The sequence below is a fragment of the Chelmon rostratus genome, chromosome 23, assembly GCF_017976325.1.
Source record: "Chelmon rostratus isolate fCheRos1 chromosome 23, fCheRos1.pri, whole genome shotgun sequence".
NCBI classification, from domain to species: Eukaryota; Metazoa; Chordata; class Actinopteri; order Chaetodontiformes; family Chaetodontidae; genus Chelmon; species Chelmon rostratus.
The window spans coordinates 6411621-6435985 of record NC_055680.1 but is presented as its reverse complement, the minus strand read 5'-3'; the positions used below and the strand labels follow the sequence as shown (position 1 = coordinate 6435985).

Sequence of the window (24365 nt, the reverse complement as noted above, 5' to 3'; positions counted from 1 at the left end):
GCTAGAACTATATCATAATATTATAATAACTGAAATCCCACAAGATGTCCAATACCAGCCACAATCACATGATATTCATATTTGTCATATTTGATGATATACTGTATCATCCACGCCTTCCGTGCAGCAACAGTTAGCTTTAGAGCACTCCAGCTCTCATAGAGGGAGATGAGGTTGTAGGTAAAATGAAATAATAATGACATTTTAGAGATGTGTTTCGGGAGATCAGGAGCAAAAATGCTAATTCATCGTGGAACAATGACATGACATGCAGGAAATCTGGAAATACGACAATAAGGGTAGAGTTTAACATCAAATTCAAACATGTGTCAATAGTAGTCACCAGTTAGTCAGAGGTGAAAGTGGAAAAGAAGAAGTTATTTATTACTTTATTTTTTATACACAGTGAACAAAAAACAATGTCAGATAAATGTGAGACTTGTAACTGTGAGGAAACTGTTGAACATGTGCTGGTAGATAGCAGGAAGTTCAGTGTAGAAAGATTCAAGCACAGTGTGGTAGATATGGGAAGGGAGTGAAAGGGGACAAACAATTACAGGTTTAAATGGCTTTATTTAAATACTTAAACCAAACCAACCTGGATATTTAACCAAAAGGTTACAGATAGTTAACCAAAAGGTTAAATATCCAGGATGTAACCTTGTTATAAAGTACCCACTCCGGTACAGTAGGTGGCGGCATGCACCTTTAACATTGATCTGTAGTTCCCCCACTAAACCAAAGAAGAAGAGAAAAGCATTCTGGGATTGGATGCCGGTGGAAAGCTTCTCGAAGGAACTGCAAAGATGATGGTGAGTGAATTAGCATTCATGCCCCAAACTCAAATACATAATCCATATCCATCCTTCAGTTTATCAGCGAGCTTTTGTACATGGACAACACTCCGTTTAGATGACTTCCTTTTAACGGCATTTGGAAGCAATTATTTTGTGAAAATGATTTTAAAATGATTTAATTGATAGCCAACCCGTGCTAGCCTCGTAGGATTGCTCAGCATCAATGGGCGTATACGGTGCTAACGGTGCTGCTAGCTAACATGTTGGGGTAAGATATTATTGACAAAAGATAAACTACGGTGAACTGTTTACCGTATGAACTTGCAATTAGGTTTTTATCTAGTTGTCCGTCCGTAGTTTCTTTTTGCGTTTATCATTGCAGCTTTGTCAGTCAGGTTATTATCAAGTTAGCCGCTGTGTGTTCAGTCTCTTTGTATAAGTGCCGGCAAAGGAGACATTGCTAAACTTCTGTGCTGCCAGAGCTAGCCCGAACAACCAATTAACTGAACTGTAGTCCTCAGATAATTTGTTATCAGGTTTGGTTTTCTGAAAGTCCAAAGATTTAGCAGCCTTAGCATGTCTGATTGAAGTGGGTTGATGCAGACTAACAGACAAAGACCAAACAAACCGTCAATGTACCAAAGTCTGTTGGGTAATTTTCAGAAAGCGGTAATGCATGTTGTCAGGAAAAGATGTGGTGTAGCATGTAGTCTGCTACAGTGAGCAGTATTATTAACAGCCTGTAAACAGACATCCGTCTTTTGACAGTGTCACACAGCTGCAGGTCTGATGGGTAACAAAAGCATCACACCCCACAGCCACAGCACCAGAAACTGCCTGAATGTCTTTTACCATTGCAGATGTTAATCTAGTGGTTGAGGGATATGGCTGAAAACAATATAATACTATGAGATTATTATTCAGATATTGTGTTGTTGACATATGCAAGTCATACATATGATATCACAATTTGATTTCACAGAAACATAACGAATAGTAGCAATGAAGCGTTATTTAGATAACTAGGACACAATGCCTGAGTATACCTGACTTGTTTTAATTTACTAGTTTTGGTTAATCTTGCCTAATTTCCTTACTTTCTTTCATGTACACTGTCAACCACCCCTTCCTCTCTCTTCCTTGATCCCTTTGTATCTCTCCAGCCCACACCAGTTATCCTGCTGAAGGAGGGGACAGACACGTCTCAGGGCATCCCCCAGCTCGTCAGTAACATCAATGCCTGCCAGGTCAGAAAAACTACTGTTCTCTCCTCGATTGTGTGTGTTTTTTTCTGTGTGTGTGTGTGTGTGTGTGTGTGTGTGTGTGTGTGTGTGTGTTTTATGTATGTTAGTAAATGTGCTTTAAATCTGTCTAAGCTGTTTGGTTTGCTTTTCCAGGTGATCGCTGAGGCCGTCAGGACCACCCTGGGGCCCAGGGGGATGGACAAACTGATGGTGGACAGCAGAGGTGAGGAGAGACGGTTAGACAAGTATTGATTTGATTGATTGATGAAAGAATGCATGCATGACTGGATGAATTCATCCTGACCAAAGATTTGTGATTTTGTTTTCCAGGTAAGGCCACAATCTCTAATGATGGAGCCACCATCCTGAAACTGCTGGATGTTGTTCACCCTGCTGCCAAGACTCTGGTGGACATCGCTCGCTCCCAGGATGCTGAGGTGAGAAGTGGGTGGGTGTGTGTGTGTGTGTTTCAAGGTGTGTGTTAAGGTTTGCAGCCATTTCTGTTTCAATTAAAATCTGGCCAAAAATTAAAAAATTGTGCATGGAAATTTTAAATCCTCCTCTGTATCCTAATACAGAGGAGGATCACCATTGTCAGAACATCATAACAGGTTTTTGTAATCTTTTTCTTTCCTTTGCACCATCCTCAGGTTGGGGACGGCACCACCTCTGTCACTCTCCTGGCCGCAGAATTCCTGAAGCAGCTGAAGTCATACGTGGAGGACGGGCTCCACCCTCAGACTATCATCAGAGCGTTCCGCACTGCCACCAACCTTGCTGTCAACAAGATCAAGGAGATCGCCGTCTCGGTGAAAAAAGACGACAAGGAGTAAGTGCTGACTGTCAGTGCATCAACTTTTTTACATGGAAGCTATTTACCATTTGATGGTTGATCTGTCCTATGTGTATCTCTAATCCTATTAATGTTGTATCCTTTGGTTGTGGTTAAATTGAACTTTTAAAAACTGGTCTAGTTGTACATTTTTACATGTATGTGTCCCCCTTTCTGTCCTCTCAGAGAGCAGAGGCAGCTGTTGGAGAAGTGTGCAGCCACAGCCCTGAACTCCAAGCTAATTGCTGGTCAGAAGGAGTTCTTCTCCAAGATGGTGGTGGACGCTGTCATGTCTCTGAACGAGCTGCTGTCTCTGAAGATGATTGGCATCAAGAAGGTCCAAGGAGGAGGCCTTGAGGTTTGTATTGTTTATCTTTTGCTTGCACTTGCACAAATCCTGCCTCTGAAAATGCTTAGTATAAGATACAATGGCAACAGTTAGAGAAACAAATCAATGAGTCTGTCATAAAAGCCATCAATGTCATACATTCTATATTCAAATTTTACAGGATTCCCAGTTGGTCTCCGGTGTCGCATTCAAAAAGACTTTCTCCTACGCCGGGTTTGAAATGCAGCCTAAACGCTATGAGAACCCAAAGATTGCTTTGCTCAATGTGGAGCTGGAGCTGAAGGCTGAGAAGGATAATGCTGAAGTCCGCGTGAAATCTGTGGAGGTATGAAGACCACCGCATAGCATGAGTCATGAAATAAGTACCAAAATGTCTCTCTTCCTTGCTTAACATAATTTCCTTTTTTTTTACCGTCGTGTCCCTTTTCTGCAGGACTATCAGGCCATTGTGGATGCAGAATGGAGCATCCTGTACGACAAATTGGAGAAGATCTATCAGTCAGGAGCCAAGGTGGTTTTGTCCAAGTTACCCATCGGTGATGTGGCCACCCAGTACTTTGCTGACAGAGACCTGTTCTGTGCTGGCAGGGTGCAGGAGGAGGATCTGAGGAGGACCATGATGGTAGGGACACATACAGAGACAGGCACTGAACACCTCACATCTGCATTTGAACAATGAAGTTGAACAACTAGAACAGCTGTCAGACTGACAATAAATGTTGGCATCACAGTTTTGACTTTCAGCTGTTTATCTTTTATTACCAGATAAACTGAAAATAGCCAACATATTTAGTTCTGTGTCAGGCCAACAAAACATTTACTGAATGCTTAAAATTGATTTACAGTAAAAATGATCTATGAAGGAATGAGTTGACATGTGTGTTACAAACCCACATTTCATCTTTAAAATGAGCTTGAGTGCGACTGATTGTGTGTAATGTGACCTCCAGGCCTGTGGCGGCTCCATCCAGACTTCAGTAGGTGCCATGACAGACGACGTCCTGGGACAGTGTGAACTCTTCGAAGAGGTCCAGGTTGGAGGAGAGAGGTAAGAGGGATCTGCTTAAAACTTTTGTCAATCCTTTTTTGAGTGCACCATGTGACATGACTCCCATTGACCACTCACACCTACCATGTTTGTGTCTGTAGGTATAACTTCTTCAAGGGCTGTCCAAAGGCAAAGACGTGCACCATCATCCTGAGGGGTGGGGCAGAACAGTTCACAGAAGAGACGGAGCGATCGCTGCATGATGCCATCATGATCGTACGCAGAGCCATCAAGGTCAGTTGACACATGGAGTGCATGAGTGCAACAAGGCTCATTACATGTGGCTACTAGGATACATAGTGTTATATATTTATTAACAGCACTCTGTTCCTGTTCATTCCTTTTGTATGATTTGTTGTGTTGAGTTGTTCAGAAGTATTCAAAAGTCTGAAAAATCAGTCACTTAATTTGTGTTTCTATTTCATGATTCTTCTTAACCATGTTGCTCAGTGTTTGTCAGTGTGACCTTTTATCAGCCATTGCTAAATTAAAAAACGATTTGGCCAGTGATGTCCATTTAGGTACGTGCGTCTTGGTTCTATGGCCAGAATGAGCCTTATAATCCAACATTTTCAACAATGCAATATGGGTGCAGTTTCTTGCAAATAAAGCAATTTATTGGCAGAGTTTAGATCAGGTTAGCAGTGGTTCTAACAGGCTTCCCTTGGGGGACATAGAGCCACTGCAGGGGGATTGTGGATGACCAGAGGAAAAATACTGAGTGAAACTAAGTTGACTGAATATGACTTATGTCAGGAAAATAAACAGTAGTTTGCTTGCGTGCTGGCCTTTAAAGTTGGATCCTTTTGTATTAGTTGCTTCCCCTATCATTGATAATGATTGATCAGAAATTGTGACGTTTGGGGCACTTTGGCTTCTGAAGAAAGGCATGATAGAAAAAGTTTGAGAACAACTGGTTGAGCATTTGTTGCTAAAGCTTGTCACCGTTGATGTTTACATTAACCTCAGTGCTTTATTATTCTGTATGCGGCTGCCTTAGGCGAGTAGTGGGGCTGGTGGGGCCATGATCACATATTTTGGTACCGCTGGAGATTTCAGGCTGTGTTTTACATGGTGGAAGTGGATAACTAGGCATGTGACTGGGGACTACGATAGGAGAGAGGGGTGCGTCACATAGACAGAGATCACTTGCTTGAATGTTGCCCTAAATTGGTTTCATATTTGGTAAAATTGATAAAAATTGGTTCAGACCTGTGTTTTCAATTAGTGTAGCTGTATGTCTGACTTCTGTATCACTTTGAATAACTGAAGTGAATAAGCTGACTGTAATTAACCCATTTCCAGAACGACTCCATTGTTGCTGGTGGAGGAGCTATAGAGATGGAACTGTCCAAGTACCTGCGGGATTACTCCAGGACCATTCCTGGAAAACAGCAGCTGCTGATTGGAGCGTATGCCAAGGCCCTGGAGGTCATCCCCAGACAGCTGTGTGACAACGCCGGCTTTGACGCCACCAACATCCTGAACAAACTGCGCGCCAAACACGCACAGGTGAGAAATGAAACTTGCATCTCGCCTAATCCTACACAACTCTTTGAATAAAGCACTTGGCATTAGAGCACTTTTACGGCAGCAGTTTTAGAAGTGGAACAGGACATAAAGTCACTGATGTATCTGTCCTCCTGCTGCAGGGTGGCATGTGGTACGGTGTGGACATCAACAACGAGGACATTGCAGACAACTTCGCGGCCTGCGTGTGGGAGCCATCCATCGTGCGGATCAACGCTCTAACGGCAGCATCAGAGGCAGCCTGCCTCATCCTGTCAGTAGATGAGACGATCAAGAACCCACGCAGCACTGTGGATGGACCTCCGGGTGGCGCTGGCAGGGGCAGAGGCCGCGGGAGACCCCATGCTCACTAAGAGGAAGCAAGAACAAAACCCCATTTTAAACTGGCATTAAAATCCAAATGCACTGATTGAGGGTTCAGTACCGGCCAGGTTACATTTGAACAGAAGCAGACAAAGATTGTAAAAATCACAAGAAAAGCACTCTTTTGTAGTTTAGATGCCTTGCAGGTCATGTAAGACCTTTAAACAAACTGTCCCGTTTAAAAAGAGAGTGCCTTGGAGTTTTCTTGTGATTTTTATGTCTACTTGTCTGCAAGGTCACTGAGTCTAGGAAGTGCTCCTTTTCAGATAAGGATCGTGTTGAATGTAGCTTGGCATATTTGATCTGCTTTTGGATTTGAATTCTAGATAAAATGAGGTCTTGTAATGGGTCACAGACACATTGCAAATGGCAGATGTAGTGAAACAAACGAAAGGGGGGGAGGAGAAGTTCATCTTGAAACTTGAAGAGAGATTCGTTAGACTTTGTCAAAGATGGCTGACATTTTGTGTGTTTTCTTTGTCACCTGTAGTTTTTTCTTACTGAAGCTTTGACTCTGCAACATCTGTTTAGCGTTTCAAGCACTGCATCTTTCCTTGTGTAGCCATTTTACTGAGAAATGACATTGAAATACAAGCAGGATGAAAGAAGATCCCTCTTAGTTTTGACACAAACACTCCTGTCCCCTCCGAAGTCGACTCTTCCTCTCCGACATCAAGTTGTTCCATAATTTCTAACCCGGTTTTGTGTTACGTGGCAAACATGATGTTAAACATGGAAAGTAAAGCACTGATTGGATGTCGAGCAGTTCTGAACCATTCACTGGTTATGCTGTGTAAAACTATTTATTGGACCATTCTTATCAATAAATTCACAGCTGAATTCATATTGTTGTCTGTTCATATGTGTTATTTTAAACATCTGGTCAAAGGAGGAAATAAATTATTTCCTAATGTGGTGTGCTGCATTAAAGAAGAGGTCTATCATCTTGAGATAGGAAATGTGTCAAAAGTGAGTTTTTATTTTAATGTAAAATGTATGGCCATGGATGATAAAATTAGGATAATGTAAAGATGATGCTTTCTTACATTATATCATTGTGCAACCTGCACAGACGAAATAAGGTTCAAAATAAACATGAATACAGTTTCTTACAGCATACACAACATAAAGACGACACCATAATGTGACCGCAGTAATGTCACAGTCCTTCCTAGTGTGTTTCGATCAATCCTGAGAGCTTTTAGCTTGCAGTTCCGTCTTTTCACCACTAGGTAAGGCACAATCACAGATCAGAGAAACAGAAACAGCTGCAGTCCAGGTGGTTGAATCAATATCTCGTATGTGGATAATAAAACATGATTTAAATGAGGTATCAGACCAGCACTTGTGAGATATCCCTGTTAATATATGAGCTAAAAGGCAACACTTTATTTAGCAATTAAGAAGAGTGAGTTTTACTCTAGGTAGTATAGTACATTATGTAGATTATTTATAGCAAACAAAATTGTCAACAAAAGTTGAAATATTCCTCGGACAGCTTGAATTATTAGAAGGTATCTGTTCATTGCAGCAGGGACATGCACTCATCCACCAGCTTGCATTAGATTTTTTTTATACAAGTTCATATGAGTTCATGCAAGTGTCCCTTTGAGTATTTTCTAGGCAGGAAATGCCTGTGACAGCAACATGTGGTGTGACACGACGAACTCTTCACTGCAGCCAGAAGGCAGACAAATGAGTTTTCGGTGCAGAGATGTCACTCTAACTTTCAGTTGAGGAGATTCTTGAACTGGAGAAAATTTCCCTTCATGACCTTTTTTCTACTAAGGAGTTCACTTAAAGCTTAAATGTCTGATTAACAGGATGAGTTCCTGTTCTTTCCAAGAAAATGTCGCCCGCTCCCAAAGTACCGCTTTTTCTAAAATTATCATCCCTAGAATCAGTTATTTCTGTGTTTTCCATTCCTCCTCTCTACTTCCTGCTCCTCCTCAATTAGACAGGAAGTCTATGGAAGCCCGGACGGTGCGGTTAGACATGACGTCAACGGCTGTGACTTTGATCTCGGTGTCTCCAAACTGCATGGTCGCTCTGATCTCTCTTCTCTCTGGGCCTCCCCCTCCCCCGGCTCCTCCCACCGCTCCTGGTAGCGGCAGCGGTTCCGGTAGGTCTAAAGTTATCGTCCCGCACTTCCTGACTCCAGGGTCGGTGATGTATGTGACATCATCTGTCACGCTGCAGTAGATGTTGATGATGATCTTCCGCTGGCCCAGGCGAGCGGGCGTGTAGCTCCGTCTCACGACCTCGCCCAGAGCCACCGACTGGTCGACAGAGACGAAGCGGTCGAGGATGTCGGTGCACCACTCGCGGCCTTCCTTGATGAGAAGTTTGTCCCGAGGGTGGCGTCCCTCCACGAACCGGTTCAAGACGCCAACGCCGTAGGTCAGGGGGCATCGACGCACTCTGACCTGTGTGAGAGACAGGTCGTTAGAACATGCGTCAAAGAGCTACACCAGGACGAACAGGAACTCCTGAGCACTCACCACAGTGGGATCCAGCCCGAAGAGCACGGCGCCCTTCAGTATGGTCAGCCCAACGTCATGGGGGATGATGATGCGACACGTCCGCCCGAGCGCTCTTTGGACTGCTTTCTGCAGCATGGGTGACTCTGCAAAACCGCCAACCAGGAAGAGGAAACGCACACCGCGCACCTCTGCCTTTGCCATCAGCTCCTCTGTCAGGGGAGAAAAAGGTTAGGGAGGGAAATATGCATGAGGAGGAGTACAGTTGGCGTTCTATCGCTCCATGTTCATGTGGGAATATTGTTTTCTACATCCTGCCCAGCAGCTGTACTTGGTATTTCTTCAATCTGATACATGCAAAACCACATTCTTGCCTCTCACTCTTTACTACAAAACCTAAATACTAGAAAACCAGTCAGCTGGTTTTGAATGCACCACTGGAATGTGTCTGATTTAAAACAGTCATTCTCCAGATCTCTGCCTTAGTTCAGGCCTGGCACGGCTGAAAAAATAAACAGTGAGGTCACCATCATGCAGGATAAGGATACCAGGGAAGACATTGTACCTGAAGTCTGTTGTGTTTCGTCTTAGCCAGAGCTAAAAAGTGCAGTATGTTGTTTTTCTTGTCCTTTTGTTCCATTTAGTTTCACAGTGCCCATTCACGAACAACTAGGATGTGCAATGTACGAGGCGCAGACTCACTAGTAGTTCACTTAATGGCCAATTTTGGCAACTTGTCATCTTGTGAAGTCAGAGGTTTGGGCTGTGAGAGAGTCAAAACTAACCCAGTTCCCATCTATGGAAGTTATAGCTGTATGTGTCTGTATGTATGGATCTAGTGGTATATACTGTTTATATGCATGTCAGTGTATGTGTGTGTGTGTGTGTGTGTGTGTGTGTGTATGTGTGTGTGTGTGAGACCCTGTTGTCTGATACATGTGTCTTTACGTGTTTCTCACCAATATGTTTGACAATATTGATGATGGTGGGCTGGAAGAGCTCGTTCATGGCTTCCTGTGTCAGCCGCAGCATCCCCTGGGACGACCACTTCACTATGTTCATACTGACACACACACACACACACACACACACACACACACACAGAGGAGAGAGTTTGCATGTTTGCTGTTATCCATCCATTGTTCAATCAAACTGCTCACACACTCATCCATCATCCCTCTCTCACACACGCCTCCCAGCCCACGCTCACTTGCTCCTCCTCAGGGCGGCCTCCACACTCTGCCCCCTGTGTCTCTTGTAGTAGTCGATGAAAGAGAATGGCAGGGAGATGTTGAGGGCGTTGGCCCTGCCTGGCGCCGCCGTCCGCTTCCTCGCCTCGAATGCGATGGTGAGGTCCACCCAGGCCGCCGGCCGCTTGGCTTTGAAGCTCTGGATGAAGTCCTCGCCAAAGATCTGGCACAGCATGGCTTCGAAGGCCAGGTCTACCCCGACAGCACCATAGGGGCCGCCTGGAAGACAAACCACAGCTTTGGAAACTGGAGGAAGTTTGGTTATTTTTTTGTTTGACCACTTTGTGAAAATGTGCACCTGAAGCTTTGTAGAGCTCTTTAAGTGTTCCCTGCGGCTGCTCGATCTGATGGACTGTCAGGTCCACTGTCCCTCCTCCGCAGTCTGCAACAATATACCTGTCACCTTTCGAAAGAGAGCACAAACACACTCAGTTTTAATAGCTGCAGCTCCCTGGAGACATCGTGCCTTTTCAGAAAATCTGTTTTTTTTTCGAAACTGGAAAAACTTGAATCAGTTTGATTTCAGGAAATATTTCAAACGGTACCATAAGAACATGATAATTGTGCTAAATTTATAGGAGGAAAATGTTTGTGATAATGTGTCTTCATTTTTGTGGAATGTCTAAATGGCATGTTTCCTGTGTGCGTGTGTGTGCATGTGTGTGTGTGAGTGTGTTTTTTCCCCTGAAACTCTTCAACCGCTGGACCGTCAAACATAAACAACCTCCAGGCATCTGTGATTGCTGCGCTCCATCTGCAAGTGCGTGTGTTTATGATACGTTCAGCGATAAGAGCCTGGGTTCACCCGAGCACGCCCTAAACACGAGTGTGAGTGGGAGCGAAAAGAGAAGCGCGAGCAAGATAAGAGAAATGAGCAAAAATGAAAAATGGAGTGAGGGATGAGAGAGGAAAATGCAAGAGGAGGAGGATGAAGCGGGGTTTCTGCTCTGGTTTGTGAACAGCGCAGAGGCAGCGAGTCCCGTGGGCTGGGTCCTTCCTGTGTGTGGACAGGAAAGGGAGCAGAAAGGGTCAGCAGGGGCGCGTGGCTCCTCGGGTTGTTGACACGGCTCAACAGAAAGAAAAGAAGTGGAGAACTGGGCGAGTTGTGGCCGGGTAGGATTTTATCATCCCAGGCCAAACTTGACACTGTGGGTTGTCCATTGTGTGGTTGTGAATGACGTTTGGTAGTTAAGAGCGACAGGATCTCAAAATATTACAACCCAGTTCTTGTAAAATTACGACTTTCTTGACATTGTGACTATGTTTTTGTAACAGACTTTCTTTCTCAAAATATTAAGACTTCAACCCCAAAATCTCAGTTCCTGAGCAAACTCTATCTGCTGAAGAAGACCAAGAGGTGTGAGTGAAAGCCCCGCAAAAAGCTAGTAAATGGACTTTGAATTACGATTCTTGTCTTTTATTACAAAATGGAAACTGTTACAGCAGGAAACAAATAAAGAGTACGATAACTTGATTAAAAGATGTTCAAATCAATTTTGCAATTTAATCATTAATGAATAGTTTAAAGGCTGAATAACAAAGTAGAAATATTAGTTTGCAACATACTTGGAATTTATCAATGAACAATGTGGCTGCAAATATGATTAATCAATTTAAGAGTTTTCATGAAATACTGTAAAAGTCTATTATTTTTCTGGTGGCAGACTCCAGACTCCATACTAGTTTACATTTTAATGTATGATAATGTCATAATGGTGAAGTGTGGAAGGTGTCATAATGAGAGATCAGCAATTACACGCTGCTTGCTCATAGATAGTGGCAGCACTTTAACATTTAGAATATTCATGAATATATTTTAATGCAAGATCCTTTGCAAGAAAAAAACTGGGGTCAAATTTGGTTGAAGCCAAAATTTGTTTTTTTTTTAACAGACCAGTTTAAACAGGCCCTGCAAACAGAGCAGATACTGTGGAAAATGGGTGAACTGAACACACTGAACTGAAAAAAAAAAAAAAACAGTGAAAGAGAGTAGAAAGTAGGTGTGTCTGTTTCAAGTAGTCAGTTGGGGTTAAAAGTCAAAATCATCAATATCCCCGACATGTGGGCCCTGTCTGTCCCTCTCAAACACACACACACACACACACACACACACACACACACACACACACACACAGTCTTACCAGTCTGCAGCTCTGACCACAGCTCTCCGGTTCCACTCTCCACCAGGAAGGTCCTGCTGTGTCTGGATCGCCTCAGCTGCTCCCTGGCTGCAACAAACACACGCACGCGAGGCTAAATCCACACGAGCACACAACACACTTCAGTTTTTATGCCTTTGATATGTGGAGATGATGTCTGTTGCATGCACACGTCATTAAATCAGTTCAAAAAGTCACGGTGAGGCAAAAGATAATGGTTGTATTGTACATATGGCTCCCTCTCTGTGTTCAGACAGGAAGCAAGCTGAAACTTTACCTTTCTGATTGGTCGACTGAGAAAATAAACCATTAAGTTTAAGGTTTGATAATATAAACCAGACATTCTGATCAGCAGTTTCTTGACTTTATTTATGACCAGTGAAGAACGACCCACTTTAGATTACTTGCAAACTTCCTTCATTCATGTGCTTTTGTTTTGAAAATCACATCATGTTTGCTCAAGGGACATTTCCACCCAAACACTATCACTGACATGTCGAGCGAGTGGTCCTACTTTAAAGATACAGTTCAAAAATTAGGTTTACGCTTGTTCACTATCTTTCTGGGTGTGTAATGAGAAAAAGCTGAGGCTCCCACATCATGCGAGGCAGTTAGCTTAGCCTAGCATAAAGACTGGGAGCTTACTTCAGTTTGCAAATACAGCTGCAAGTTCTTCAAGCTCACTAATTAACATGCCATGCTTTGTTTGTTTAGTCTATACAAAAAAAACGAAAAGTAAAAATGGTCATCAGTGGTTCATCTTTAAGTTAGCCTACTTACTGTAACGCCAACTACTTCCTGGCCAACAACAGTGATGTTACCAGGCTTCCCAGCTGCTTGCAGTCTTTATACTAGGATAGGCTACTCACCTTCTGGTTCCAGCTCTGTACTTAAAGCGGCATTACAATCACATTTTTACATCAACAGTGCATCACATGTGCTCGTGGGAATGGAGATCACGCACAGCGACAAACCCACAGAGAATTATCCCCCGACCCTGCTGCTAGCCTCAGCTTCACTCAGCTGTCCAGCTCCCTTTAGCTCATTGTTTTGGTTCAGTCTCACCGCTTTCATCTGCGTTTACTGCAATGTTTTGAACTGAAACCAGAAAATTGGGAATCGAGTGAGCCTGAAGTAAAATTGCATGTCCATATTTTTTCAGTTCTCCATCTTTCATAGACTGCTTCAGAGGCATTGCAAGGATTTCTGGGTCCCAGGGGCACAAGCACGAGTTCTTGTCCCCCTGAAATATGGCTCTGGGTCCACCTTTTTCACATAGAAAATTCAATAAGTTATTTTGTGGACTCTCTCCAGCTGTAGGCCACAAGAGTCATCACCGCCTTTCAGCACCTTCCACTACAGTAAACATACTGCAGTTTTAAACGCTTGTGTTTAACTAATGCTCAATGTGAACCAGTTCACTCAAAAACATAAACAGCCTCACTTTGAACCTCCTGCAAGTGAATGCTTGTAATTTATACTACATATAATCAGGTTTAAACAAGCTTCACAACCAATGAGGTCATAACATTTACCCAATGGGACGTATAAAGTTTTTCAGTCTAAGTAAAACAAGAAAAACATAAGAAAACCAGCCACAATGTTTTTGCATGACAGGAGCAATTTGTTGGAAATGAAGAATTCTCTCCCATTTCAACTTTCTCTTGGTTCTCGACATGTAAACCGCCTGACTGGCAGGTTAAGAGTGTGGATGGAGGCCAACCAAAACAGGACAGACTCAAACACAGCTGACAAAAATACAAAATACCTGACAGCGTGTTTGACAGGGCAGACACGCTTATATGCCTCCATACATGCAAGTGAACCCGTGAAATGAGACATAATGGCTTTAAGATGAGACATAAATACAGATCAAAGAAGGAGGACGTTAGAAAAAATGTTTTTTTTTTTCTCTCTCGCTCTGGCAGGGTTGCGGAGAAGCTGTGGTCCTGATGTAAAAGTGTGTGTGTCTTAAGTCAAAGGTTTGACAGTCTGAAGTGATGTGTTTGTATAATTTAGGTCATAGTTGACTTTATTAGCTTGCCTAAAATCCCACGAGTACTACACACAAATTAGAATAAGAGAAGGGCAAAATGGATTTAGGTCAGGATAAGAAAGAAAGAAAGAAAGAAAGAATGAAAGAAAGAAAGATCACAGAGTTATTGAGCAACAATGACTACATTGTCTTGAAAGCAAGGTTGTTTTAAATTCCTGGATGACGCAGGAGGTAATGTATGTACTGTATGTGTAAGTATGTGTATGTGAGTGTGTGTCTTTGTACGGGGGTGACGAATGAAATGCAAGTCTGGAAACCATTTACCACTATTTGAAACAGCAGAAAGAAAATGTATGCGTGTGCGTGCGTGTCTGTTTATGTGTGAGTGTGTGAGTGTGTGTGTGTGTGTGTTAATGGCTCCCTGGTGCTATCTTTGGAGACGAAATGAGGTGGAAGAAAAGCTAAAGATAGTAAAAACCATGACCGTGATGCCAAGTCTCTCTCTCTCTCTGTGTGTGTGTGTGTGTGTGTGTGTGTGTGTGTGTGTGTGTGTGTGGAAACACAGCATGCGCGTTTATTTGCTGGTGTGCGTGTGCAGAGTCCGTGCAAAGTGTACGACCTGGCAAGAGAAAGTCAGAAAGGGAGCAAATGCTGGAGAGACTGAGGGAAAGGAAAGAAAAATGAATGTGAGTGAAGGAGAGGGAGAATGACAGGCCAGGAGGGGGTGAGATCATAGTCTCGCTGCACCTTGTTCCAATTACAATACCCTATGTTTAGTGTGTGTCTTCGTGCGTGTGAATGTTCTTTGTGTGTGTGTCACTGACTGGATATGTATAAGTGGGCCTGTGCAGGGGATTTTTGGACAGCATGTTCGTTCGCTGAATTATGCATCAGGCTCCTTTTTCCCAGCCCTTTGTTCCTTTGCTGTAATTTAGTAGCGTTTTCCTGTAGCTGTTGCAAAGACAAATGTTTTCAATGCAGCTTTTTTTTTTAAGTCGTGTCCATTTGTATTAAAAAGTGGGCAGTCACATGAGCTTTTTGATCCACGTTATTATATGGCTATAAAGTGAAAAGAGTTGCTGGCTGAGGGAGTATTTTTCCCCGCAGCACCAAACCACCGATACAGAGCGAGGCATTCAGCATCTGATGAGCCAGATATTTCCTGCGGGGGTTGAGACCAAAGCGGAGCTAAAAGGTGGATCAATACTGAACTTACATTAGTTAGATGGCCAGAAACCCCACTTTAAGTGAATACAAATGTTGCTTTTTATCATCTGGATCTGTAACTAGGGACCTGTTTGCTTGCAATCGACTTTATAATGTGATAATATGTCAGTGTTTACAGCTTGTTGCGCTGCCTTCAAGCGCTATTAAGTCCTGAAGAAAAAACCAGGCTCAAATCGGAGCTGTAGCAAATTCAAAATGCTTCCTTGCTGCAATCGTGAGCTGAGTGAAGTAACTGTAGCTTCAGCTCGCCTTTGGTTTTTATACGTACACATTTTAAGCCAATTGCAATGTCAGAGTCATAGTTAACTTCTAGCCTTATTTTTACCTGCACAAATTTATACCTTTGACTTTTAGCTAAAGAACCTGACCATACCTCTCATGCATAACCTCTCATGCTTTGTTTTGATGAAGTGAAAAGCATTAGTGTGCTGCCACAAAATACATATAAGATAAAGAAAACGTAGTAGTTTGTAAGCAGTTTGTCTGCTCTATATGACACATATACGCAGCTGCAAAGTCATTGGGGGAAAAACCACGACCAGTATCTGAAATCACGTCTTTACCCAAAGCACTTCTTTTGCATACACACACATGCACGTGCGCGCACACACACACACACACATACACACACACACACACACACAGAGTTCGTCCTTTGCAAAAACCAAAATCCCCAAGTGAAATCAAACAACAACATTTCCAGGAACACCACAGTGTGGTTTCATGCTAATGACAAAGTCTACAAGAAGACATCCACAGAAAACAGTACACACACACACACACACACACACACACACACACACACACACACACACACACACACACACACACACAGGCACTCTCTCTCTTCCACTACCTTGTCTGAAGCTGGAGTCAAAGGGCCGGGACCCCTCCAGATCGAGGCCATTTGTGATTGGCTGCAAGCTCAGGTCAATCACCTGGTGGAGGCGGAGCTTGCGACAATAAATGGACGCGGCTTCGGGTTCCAGAGCAATGAGGAGCTGCTCGGGACAGTCGGGAGACACCAGACCAGCCTGTAGGAGAGAAGGGAGAGAAGAATTTACAAGCAGAATGATATTCTCCTGCCATGCTCGTGATTGTATTGATGGGAGACTGAACAAGAGGAGGAAAGAGATGGAGAAAATGAGCATGAATGAGTATTGAAAAAAGCAGCTCTCAGAAATCCATCATGCTTTTGGACATACGTGTAGATTCTGCTTTGGTGCATATACAGGCCAACCTATGATACGTGCCATTAGCAGATTACAGGACAGTTGGCATATAAGCATTAGTCTTGATGGATTGGGAGTAAAGAGTGGCTGGAATGATGTGTGTGCGTGCGTGCGTGTGTACAGGGTGGGGGTCTGGACACCACTTCCTGTGTTTGTACGCCGGTCTCCCTCATTGTTCACTTCTGATGACATCATCACCTGCAGGAAGCACACACACCCCGACGGCCTCAAGCTGGCAGCCAGCGCAGGGTGTGTGTGCGTATATGTCAACTGTGCATGTGAGAGTGTGCATGCATTAGACTATTTATGTACGTACCCGGGTGAGTGAAGGGCAGATGAGAGATAATGGTTAACAAATTGATATGTGTGTGTGTGTGTATGTGTGTGTGTGTGTGTGTGTGTGTGTGTGTGTGTGTGTGTATAAAAATGAGAATATGACCAGAGAGAGAACAAGAATTAGGAGAGCATGACATTAAAACCAAAAGGTTGCTTGGTCTTTCCCATGAACTATTGCCTATGTCATGTACAAGTACACACACAGGTCAGTCCATTCTCATTGATGCGTATTGTGATAGGACCCCCCTGCATTCCTGTCTATGTACGCACACTTCCTAAAAGTCATTGTGACACGTACAGCACACCGCACAGGGGCGTGTGTTACGGTGGGAAGATATACAGGGTGGGTAGAGGCAAAAGTGCAGCGTGTGTGTGTGAATAGTAAGCGATCTTCCATGAGAGCAGTAATTAGACAGCTGTTATCTCATCCTTTATATGCTGCCTTTCTTTCCATGTCCCTCTCCCTCACTCTCTCTCTCTCACACACACACTCACACTACCGTCTATCATCATCCTCTGTGTGTATCTACATGTGTATGCTTTAGCCATACAGCACGGAACTGTTATAGCAGTCGTCACAGCCCAGTAAAAATCATGCATCTCCAAAATCTCAAGTTTTCATGCACAAAACAGCTTTGATTTAAGCTTCATGAAAACGTATTTTTGGTGATTCAGTGGCCTTCCAAGAATATAATTGCACCAAAAATCAACTCACAAATCAATTAAATATTACATTTTTTATACACAGACACACATTTTGCTGAAGATAATTTTCTTAAACCCTAAAGCAGCAAAAACGTTAAAAATCACCAAATATCAAGATGCAAACAGTCTCTGGCTCAGTTAGCCTAAGGTCTTTTTTAAACATCAGAATAGTTATGGCTGACTCAAAAAATGATATATATTGCATACTCTGTATTTAATGGATTAATATGCAGTTTTTTTCAGACCAGAACTAGTTTGTAGCCTCTTTCAGTCAGTCATATCGAAAGCATGGATTTATGTATCTGTCCTTATATGTGTGTGTGTGTGCATGTGTGTGTGTTCCTACCAGGTATGCAGCCTCTCTCATAAACTGTTTAGCAGGTTGTCTCCACACAGCGGGAACAGTGATCACCCATCTGATCTCCTCCCCCTCCAGCACTGATGACGACTGGTCTTTCACCTCCTAAAACAGAATTAATGAAACACTTTATGGTACTGAACTCAAGATAAGCAAAATACTCTTACAGGTATTTTATGAACTACTGTAAACCAACACCTTGGCTTGCAAAGTAAATGTTTATACATGTGAGACCCAATCTAAAAAGTACACACAATTAAACAGTGTATAAGCACCATACATCAATCTTAAACTGGACCTTGAGAGCGTGCTCTCTGAAGAAACGCAGGGCGTGAGCAAACACCTCGATGGCCCTGACCCTCCGACCGTTGACCGCCTCCAGCTCCGTCTCCATGGTGAGGTCCTGCAGCAAACACAGCCGCAACTGCTGAAACACTGCTGCAGGAACAAATCATCTTCCTGACGCTTAAAGCATTAAAGTGATACTCCAGCTATGCAGTGTTAAGTGTGAAGACTTGTGAGCAAGAGAGAGAGTACGTTTCCAAGCTCCAAAAACACTGGATCCTACACTTCCCACCATGCAACCTGACAGAGTGTCTTCATTAGACACTCCCTGCCTGGAGCCATGTCAAATGTCAAACTCAACACCACCAGTTTGTAAAGAAGGTTTTCTAATATTCATTTCAATTCTGAAATCTTTTTTCCTGAGACTTGACAGAATGTATCATACAGCTGTTCTCACTGGTTGAGTTGGGCTTCTTGTGGCTAATAAATGTAACTAGATGTGTAAAATCACTCCTGTTAGTTTGGGTCTTTCATATAACTAAGGATTTCTGTCCTAACTAGCTGTTTGTTGCACCTTTCTCATCTAATTTTCCTGATCGCTCTTACACTTGTGCTGTGGATCTTCATCTTGAACTTATCAAAATAGAGCCAGTGCCGGGCCTCCTCTGGGTCCAGGTCGTGGTAGAAGTCCCGGGCCGCAAACCCAAAGCTGTGGAACCGCAGCTCGGGAGTAAGCAGCAGACAGGTCGGGCTCTTCTGATTGGCCACTCCAGGGTCGCCGCCCTCCCAGCGCCTTCATGGATTGGATGAGAAAGATGTCAAGGATGGACAATGATAGAATAGAACAGAATTAAAGACAATAAACACACACTCTCACTTCATCATGTGTATGGCCTCTGAGTCCTGTGTGAAGCTGAACGCGTAGCCGCTGGAAGTTGTCCCAAAGTCTATCGCCACGACAACTGAGAAAGGACAGGCCATCCTGGGTCTGATCTCCACCCTCTGAGACGGAGAGAGAAACAGAGATTTGTGTGTGTTTTATTTTTGTTTTTAGTGAACTATCTAATACAGACATTCAGATGACTTGTAAAAACTTTGGTGATCCCTTAACTGTTCTATCTAGCGCCATCATCAGGTCAAACCTTTAATTTGTCCAATACTTTGCTTTATGACCAGCTGTTTAGTGCAGATTAGCAAATGTTAGCACGCTAATACACAAACCCAAAATTGGCGACCATAAAAAACATACCTGCTTAACATCAGCGTGTTAGCATTGTCAGCGTTACGTGGCTGCAGACTCCATCGTCACCACCAAAAGGAATAAATTCTCATAATTTGTGACCATCTACAAATATCACAGAGTGAATGAGCTAATGTGGGCTGTCATTTGTGTTTGGAAAGGAAGCATAGTGGGATTTAAACCAGTAATAACTAGTTTCCATGTGTGGATACAGCATAGATTTGTCAGGCTGGCTTTGAAATCAGAAGCTGTTTTAACTGACTTTCGTGTGCTTTTTCTCCTCTCCTCTCCTCCTTTAGTACATGCTAGAGTCAGTGCCAAAGTGCATATATTTATTTCCCACAGAATCTAGTCTTTATTGGGTGCTTGTTGTAATTCTACATCTCGCTTTAAACTGTGAGCACGAGTGTTATTATAAACCACTAATAACAGTGAGAAGTGGATGTGGGTTTGCAGGTCTTGTATAAGAGCTCTATATAAAGAAAATAAGTACAACGAGGAAAGGGCGTGTAGGCGTGTCTGTGGTGAATGTGTGTGTGTGTGTGTGTGTAGTTACCGGTGAGGGTGAGGGTGTGAGGGGTGTGATGCTGCAGTCATTCCTAGCTGTGGCAGGCGATGAAGGGGCTGATGCATTATCACCTGGGAATTAATGGAGGAGATAAAGAGAAATGTAACGACGTGAAGTGTTGGCTGGAAAACAGCTGCACGTACTCCACTGGAAAACGAACAGAACAGCCAAAACAATGTGTGTGTTTGTGGCGATACGCAGCCCTGGGAAAACTCTTATCACGAGGAAAGAGCCATCATTGGACTCTCATCAGCTCACACACGTACACATGCAGAGAGCGCAGAGATGAGTGAGTTTGGGTGTAACCACACTTGACCCGAAGATCTCGAGACTGAATATTCATAATGAACTGGAATGACTGGAATGTCACTGGAATCTGATGAGAGTAATTTACCCAGGTGGGAGAGGGGCACGGAAAGGTCAGCATGTTCACGCTCCAAAAGATAGGAGCGGGAGGAGTGAGTCATTTTGATCAGGTGCCCATAGCAACGGAGCATATGCGTAAACCATGTGTGTGTATCTCACCGGGTATCTGAAGGCTGTTGGGGTCTGGCTGCACCACGTCAGCCATCTTTACAGGAGCCAGGGTCTGCAGAGAAACACGCCAACGCTAATATGATGCATTTAGAAGAATGAAATATGCATTTGGGTTTCGTACATACAACAGATTCGTAGTCAGTTGTGAGTTGTGCAGCAGTAGACTGCTGATGTGAAGCAACACTAGCATTTATGAATGCAAGTAAAACATTCACCCTCTTTTAGCTCTCGTTTTGTTCTCCACCTTCTCCTGCTGCTAAATTGTGCATCAGCTGGTTGCTACCTGCTGGTTGCTACCTGTCCTTTGGCCGAACTCCAGTGAGTTTATCAGAGCTTTTCAGCTAAAAACAGCTGCCTGCTGCCGAAAACAACAAATCAACATACATCAAAACAGTGAGTTCAAAGATGCTCAGTTGAACTGCGTAGAATAAAATAAATATGGTGCACTAGGCAGAGAATGGGGAGTCATTTTAGACGCGCCTCAGATATTCATCAGCCATGGAGGGGAAGTGAAGAAGACACACCCCAAGCAGCTTTCACTGCAACTGTCCCACGCTTGAACTTCTAGCTCCAGTCTACTATAGCTGCCCAGCAGCCAGCGACCGGCTGAATTGGGCTGACTGCACGTTGAAGCTCTGGGGGTTCATGAATCCGAGCGTCTGCCAAATACCATATAAGTTCTATACGACTACAATGTGAGCCAACTTTCTGTCTGCTTTAAACAAGCAATAAGCGTGACTGCTTATGAATGCTGTGCCCTTCAAAAGACACTCGTTCATAACTGAGGCATTTTAGGATCCCAAGCACAGATGTGACCGAAAAGCAAGGGAGAGAATGGGAAGATGTGTGTGCGTGAAATGTGAGAGAACTGTTTCTGTGAGTGTGTGTTTCATCTGCTTGATTCCTACAGTCCTAATTAGTGATTTGTCTCCATGTCCTCCTGCACATGCATCTAATTTGTGTGTACGTGTGTGTTGTTTTCATTGGCTTGTGTGTGTTTGTGTGTGGCATATTGCAGCACTGGGACTCATTGGATCAGTCTGTGATCGGAGCCAGGAGCAAACTAAACAGATGAGCGCTATGAAACAAAGATGCGTTTGTTTAAATCTCTTTCTGGGCGTGTGTGTGTGTGTGTGACTGAGAAAGTGAGAGAGATAAAGGGTCCATACGTTTGTTTGACATCCTTACACGAACGCAGCATCTGTGTGCATTTATTCAAGTATGCGCCTGAAACACTTGTATGTAATGTACGCTTGCAACGTTGCCGTTCTTTCCCAGCATGTCCTTGAAATTTGATGATAAAACCAGAGAGAGGATGAAACTCTCTCCCCTGCTTCTTCTCTTGAGCACACTTTTTTCTTTCTATCTCTCAGCCCTCTCTGCCCCTCCAGCCTTTTCTTTTCTTCCCCCTCTCTTCCTGAGACACACATCTTAGACCTAGTAGGGGATCAGCAGAACAAGTACCCCTAACTCCCCTGAGACATGAGTTACATTAGACGCAGATTGTGCAACACACTCCACTTTTGTGCAGCATTAACAATAGAGCTCTAACTTTGGACTATATGGAGACGGTTTGCAAACATTACTGGCAGACTTACCAGCAAGACAGTCATGATCATGCAGCTTTGTCTTTGACGGTTCATAACAGAACCATTAAAGCAGAAACATACAAGTTTATATTTTAGAAGTTGTAGGAAAACTCAAACTCTTTGTCCAAAACAGCTTGTAAAAAGTGCTTCAATCTCCATAAGAAGATGTCATCAGCAATTCTAGTGCGATTTCTATCTGAATGTTAACTCACCTCTTTGTAAGCTGCTGCAGCACTATTCTCTTATCCTTTTTGGCCACTCCAAAATTATTCCCAAACACTAAAATCAGATAATCCGAAGTTTTCAATCTGCCTCCAAGGAGGGAGTTGGAGAGGTGGAGAACAGGAGAAAACTGAATGGACACAAGAGGATGCTTTTCAAGAAACCTCTTGTTAAAAAACATAAGACCTCCCGGCTGACTTGCAGGCGGATTTCCCAAAATTGAAATTCCCTAATCAGCGAAGTTCACGATGAGAGATGACGGATGCAGAAACGAGCTGCAGCCTCTTCTTCTTCTGAGAAAATCCCAGCTTTTCCTAATGAGCTGGATTTCTAGATTTGTCTTTCTGCAGCCGAGCTCACCGACTCTCCGCTCCGCACAGGAATGTCAGAGAAAAGTGGTGACACACACACACATACACACACTCATACACACACACAAGTTGTAGGAGTGGGAGGGCTGTGACAGCGCATAGTGGGGGAATGCTGGGGGATTTACCTCACTGGTAAACTGCTGTGTGTGTTGGGTGGAGTATTCCTGGGGCAGGCGGTGTATCCCAGTTCAGTCATCTTGCCCTCTCTTTCCCCCGCCACTCCTCCATATGTATCCTTCCTCTGTTTAATTATCTCTTCCTGTCTTCCTCTTTTCATCTTGTCCTCTCTTCATCTCTCTTCACATGCTGCTGCCTTCTTTTGACTTTTTTCTTTCTCTGCCTCTTTCCACTTCTTTGTCTTTGCTCTTTTTCGTTCCTTGTTACTTCAGCTGCTCCCTTAACCTTTTCACCACGTTCATGCACAGCTTTTCTAACTTTGCAGACGAAAGCTGGAAGCAGCCAGTGCTGTTCAGACAACCTAAAGCAAATGAAAAACTTCATTCCTCTGCTCTGCTTTTTTTCTGTGAGCACCTCTGAAAATGTTTTCTTTGATATGATAAAAATGAATATGACTTCCATATGGAGCGACAGCCAGCAGCTGCTTCATTTAGCTTTGCATAAAGACTGGAAACATGGACACAGCTTGCCTGGTTCTGTCCAAAGGTTATAAAATCTGCCTACCGGCACCTCAAACAGGACAAACTGTTGATTCATCATCTTTAGAAGTGGTAGTAGGAGGATTTTGTTACCTTTAGATGGAGCCAGGCTAACTGTTTCTTGCACTTATAAGCCAGCGGGCCACTGGGTGTAGCTTCATATTTATCCAACAGACATGATCTATCTTGGAGAACAACATAAGCATATTTTCCAACTTGTCGAACTATTATTTTAGTGAAAATGTAATTGAATCTAACTGTAGGTGGATGCACTTGTTGCACTTACCTGATATACATGTTTTCCTGTGTGTGTGTGTGTGTGTGTGTGTGTGTATGTGTGCGTGTGTAAATTTGTATGGATGGATCTTGAGGTCTAAAGCAATGCTGCAGAGATCTGATTTCTTCCCTCTAGAGCTGTGATTGAAAGCATACATTAACCCCCAGTGCTTGCACACACACGCACACACACTGAAACCAGCCGGCCCCACTCCCAATGGTCAAAGGAAGTCAGACCTCATGAGTATACGAAAGAAAAGGCCTCTAGTATATACACACACACATCCACATACACTCAGTCTCCTTGTCAGATTTCTAAATCGAATTAGGGTGTATGAGCGTGAGTGTGTGTGAGTGTGTGTGTGTGTGTGTGTGTGTCTGGAAGCCATTACCTGGCATGTCTCCCCTAGCTGCCCAAAAACCATGAGGCCCCATATGGATCCTGCCATCACCGCTCTCTTTCTTTCTCCGTCTTTCTTTCGCTTTATTGCCTCTTTTATTGTTCTTCTACATCTGTCCATTCTCTGCTTTATAGGCCATTCTTTTCGCTTTTCTCTTGCATCCGTCACCGTTTAATCTGTTTTATTTGATCCCTTGTCTGCAGTCATTTGCTCCAGTTAATTTTCTAATGACTAACATTAGCAGTCAGGTGGCAGCTTATCAACAGCTTTACTATGAAATCTAAATCTTTTCATCATTTTGGGTATTTAGCTGA

General features: G+C 43.4%; 2 protein-coding genes across 3 annotated transcripts; one reads left to right on the top strand and one right to left on the bottom strand.

Annotated features, from left to right (window-relative positions):
• The first annotated feature begins 768 nt into the window (after window positions 1-768).
• cct7 (chaperonin containing TCP1, subunit 7 (eta)) lies at window positions 769-7007 on the top strand. The gene is made up of 12 exons (XM_041964655.1): window positions 769-812; window positions 1961-2044; window positions 2195-2264; window positions 2372-2478; window positions 2692-2870; window positions 3060-3231; window positions 3383-3547; window positions 3656-3844; window positions 4173-4270; window positions 4372-4504; window positions 5576-5782; window positions 5923-7007. Exons 1-12 carry the CDS (start codon window positions 807-809, stop codon window positions 6151-6153), a joined length of 1641 nt encoding a protein of 546 aa, XP_041820589.1. The 5' UTR covers window positions 769-806; the 3' UTR covers window positions 6154-7007.
• A 115-nt stretch (window positions 7008-7122) lies between these two features.
• Window positions 7123-22730, bottom strand: hspa12b (heat shock protein 12B). Of its 2 annotated transcripts, XM_041964653.1 has the most exons (14): window positions 22338-22730; window positions 20525-20588; window positions 19988-20070; window positions 19069-19193; window positions 18798-18984; window positions 18205-18309; window positions 17895-18011; window positions 16132-16309; window positions 12035-12121; window positions 10192-10296; window positions 9854-10112; window positions 9603-9706; window positions 8665-8855; window positions 7123-8589 (listed from the first exon to the last, which is right to left on the bottom strand). In XM_041964653.1, exons 2-14 carry the CDS (start codon window positions 20568-20570, stop codon window positions 8113-8115), a joined length of 2064 nt encoding a protein of 687 aa, XP_041820587.1. In that variant the 5' UTR covers window positions 20571-20588; window positions 22338-22730; the 3' UTR covers window positions 7123-8112. The 2 variants fall into 2 exon arrangements, with proteins under 2 accessions (XP_041820587.1, XP_041820588.1); XM_041964654.1 differs by lacking the exons at window positions 19988-20070; window positions 20525-20588; window positions 22338-22730 and adding an exon at window positions 19441-19466.
• Window positions 22731-24365: the final 1635 nt, after the last annotated feature.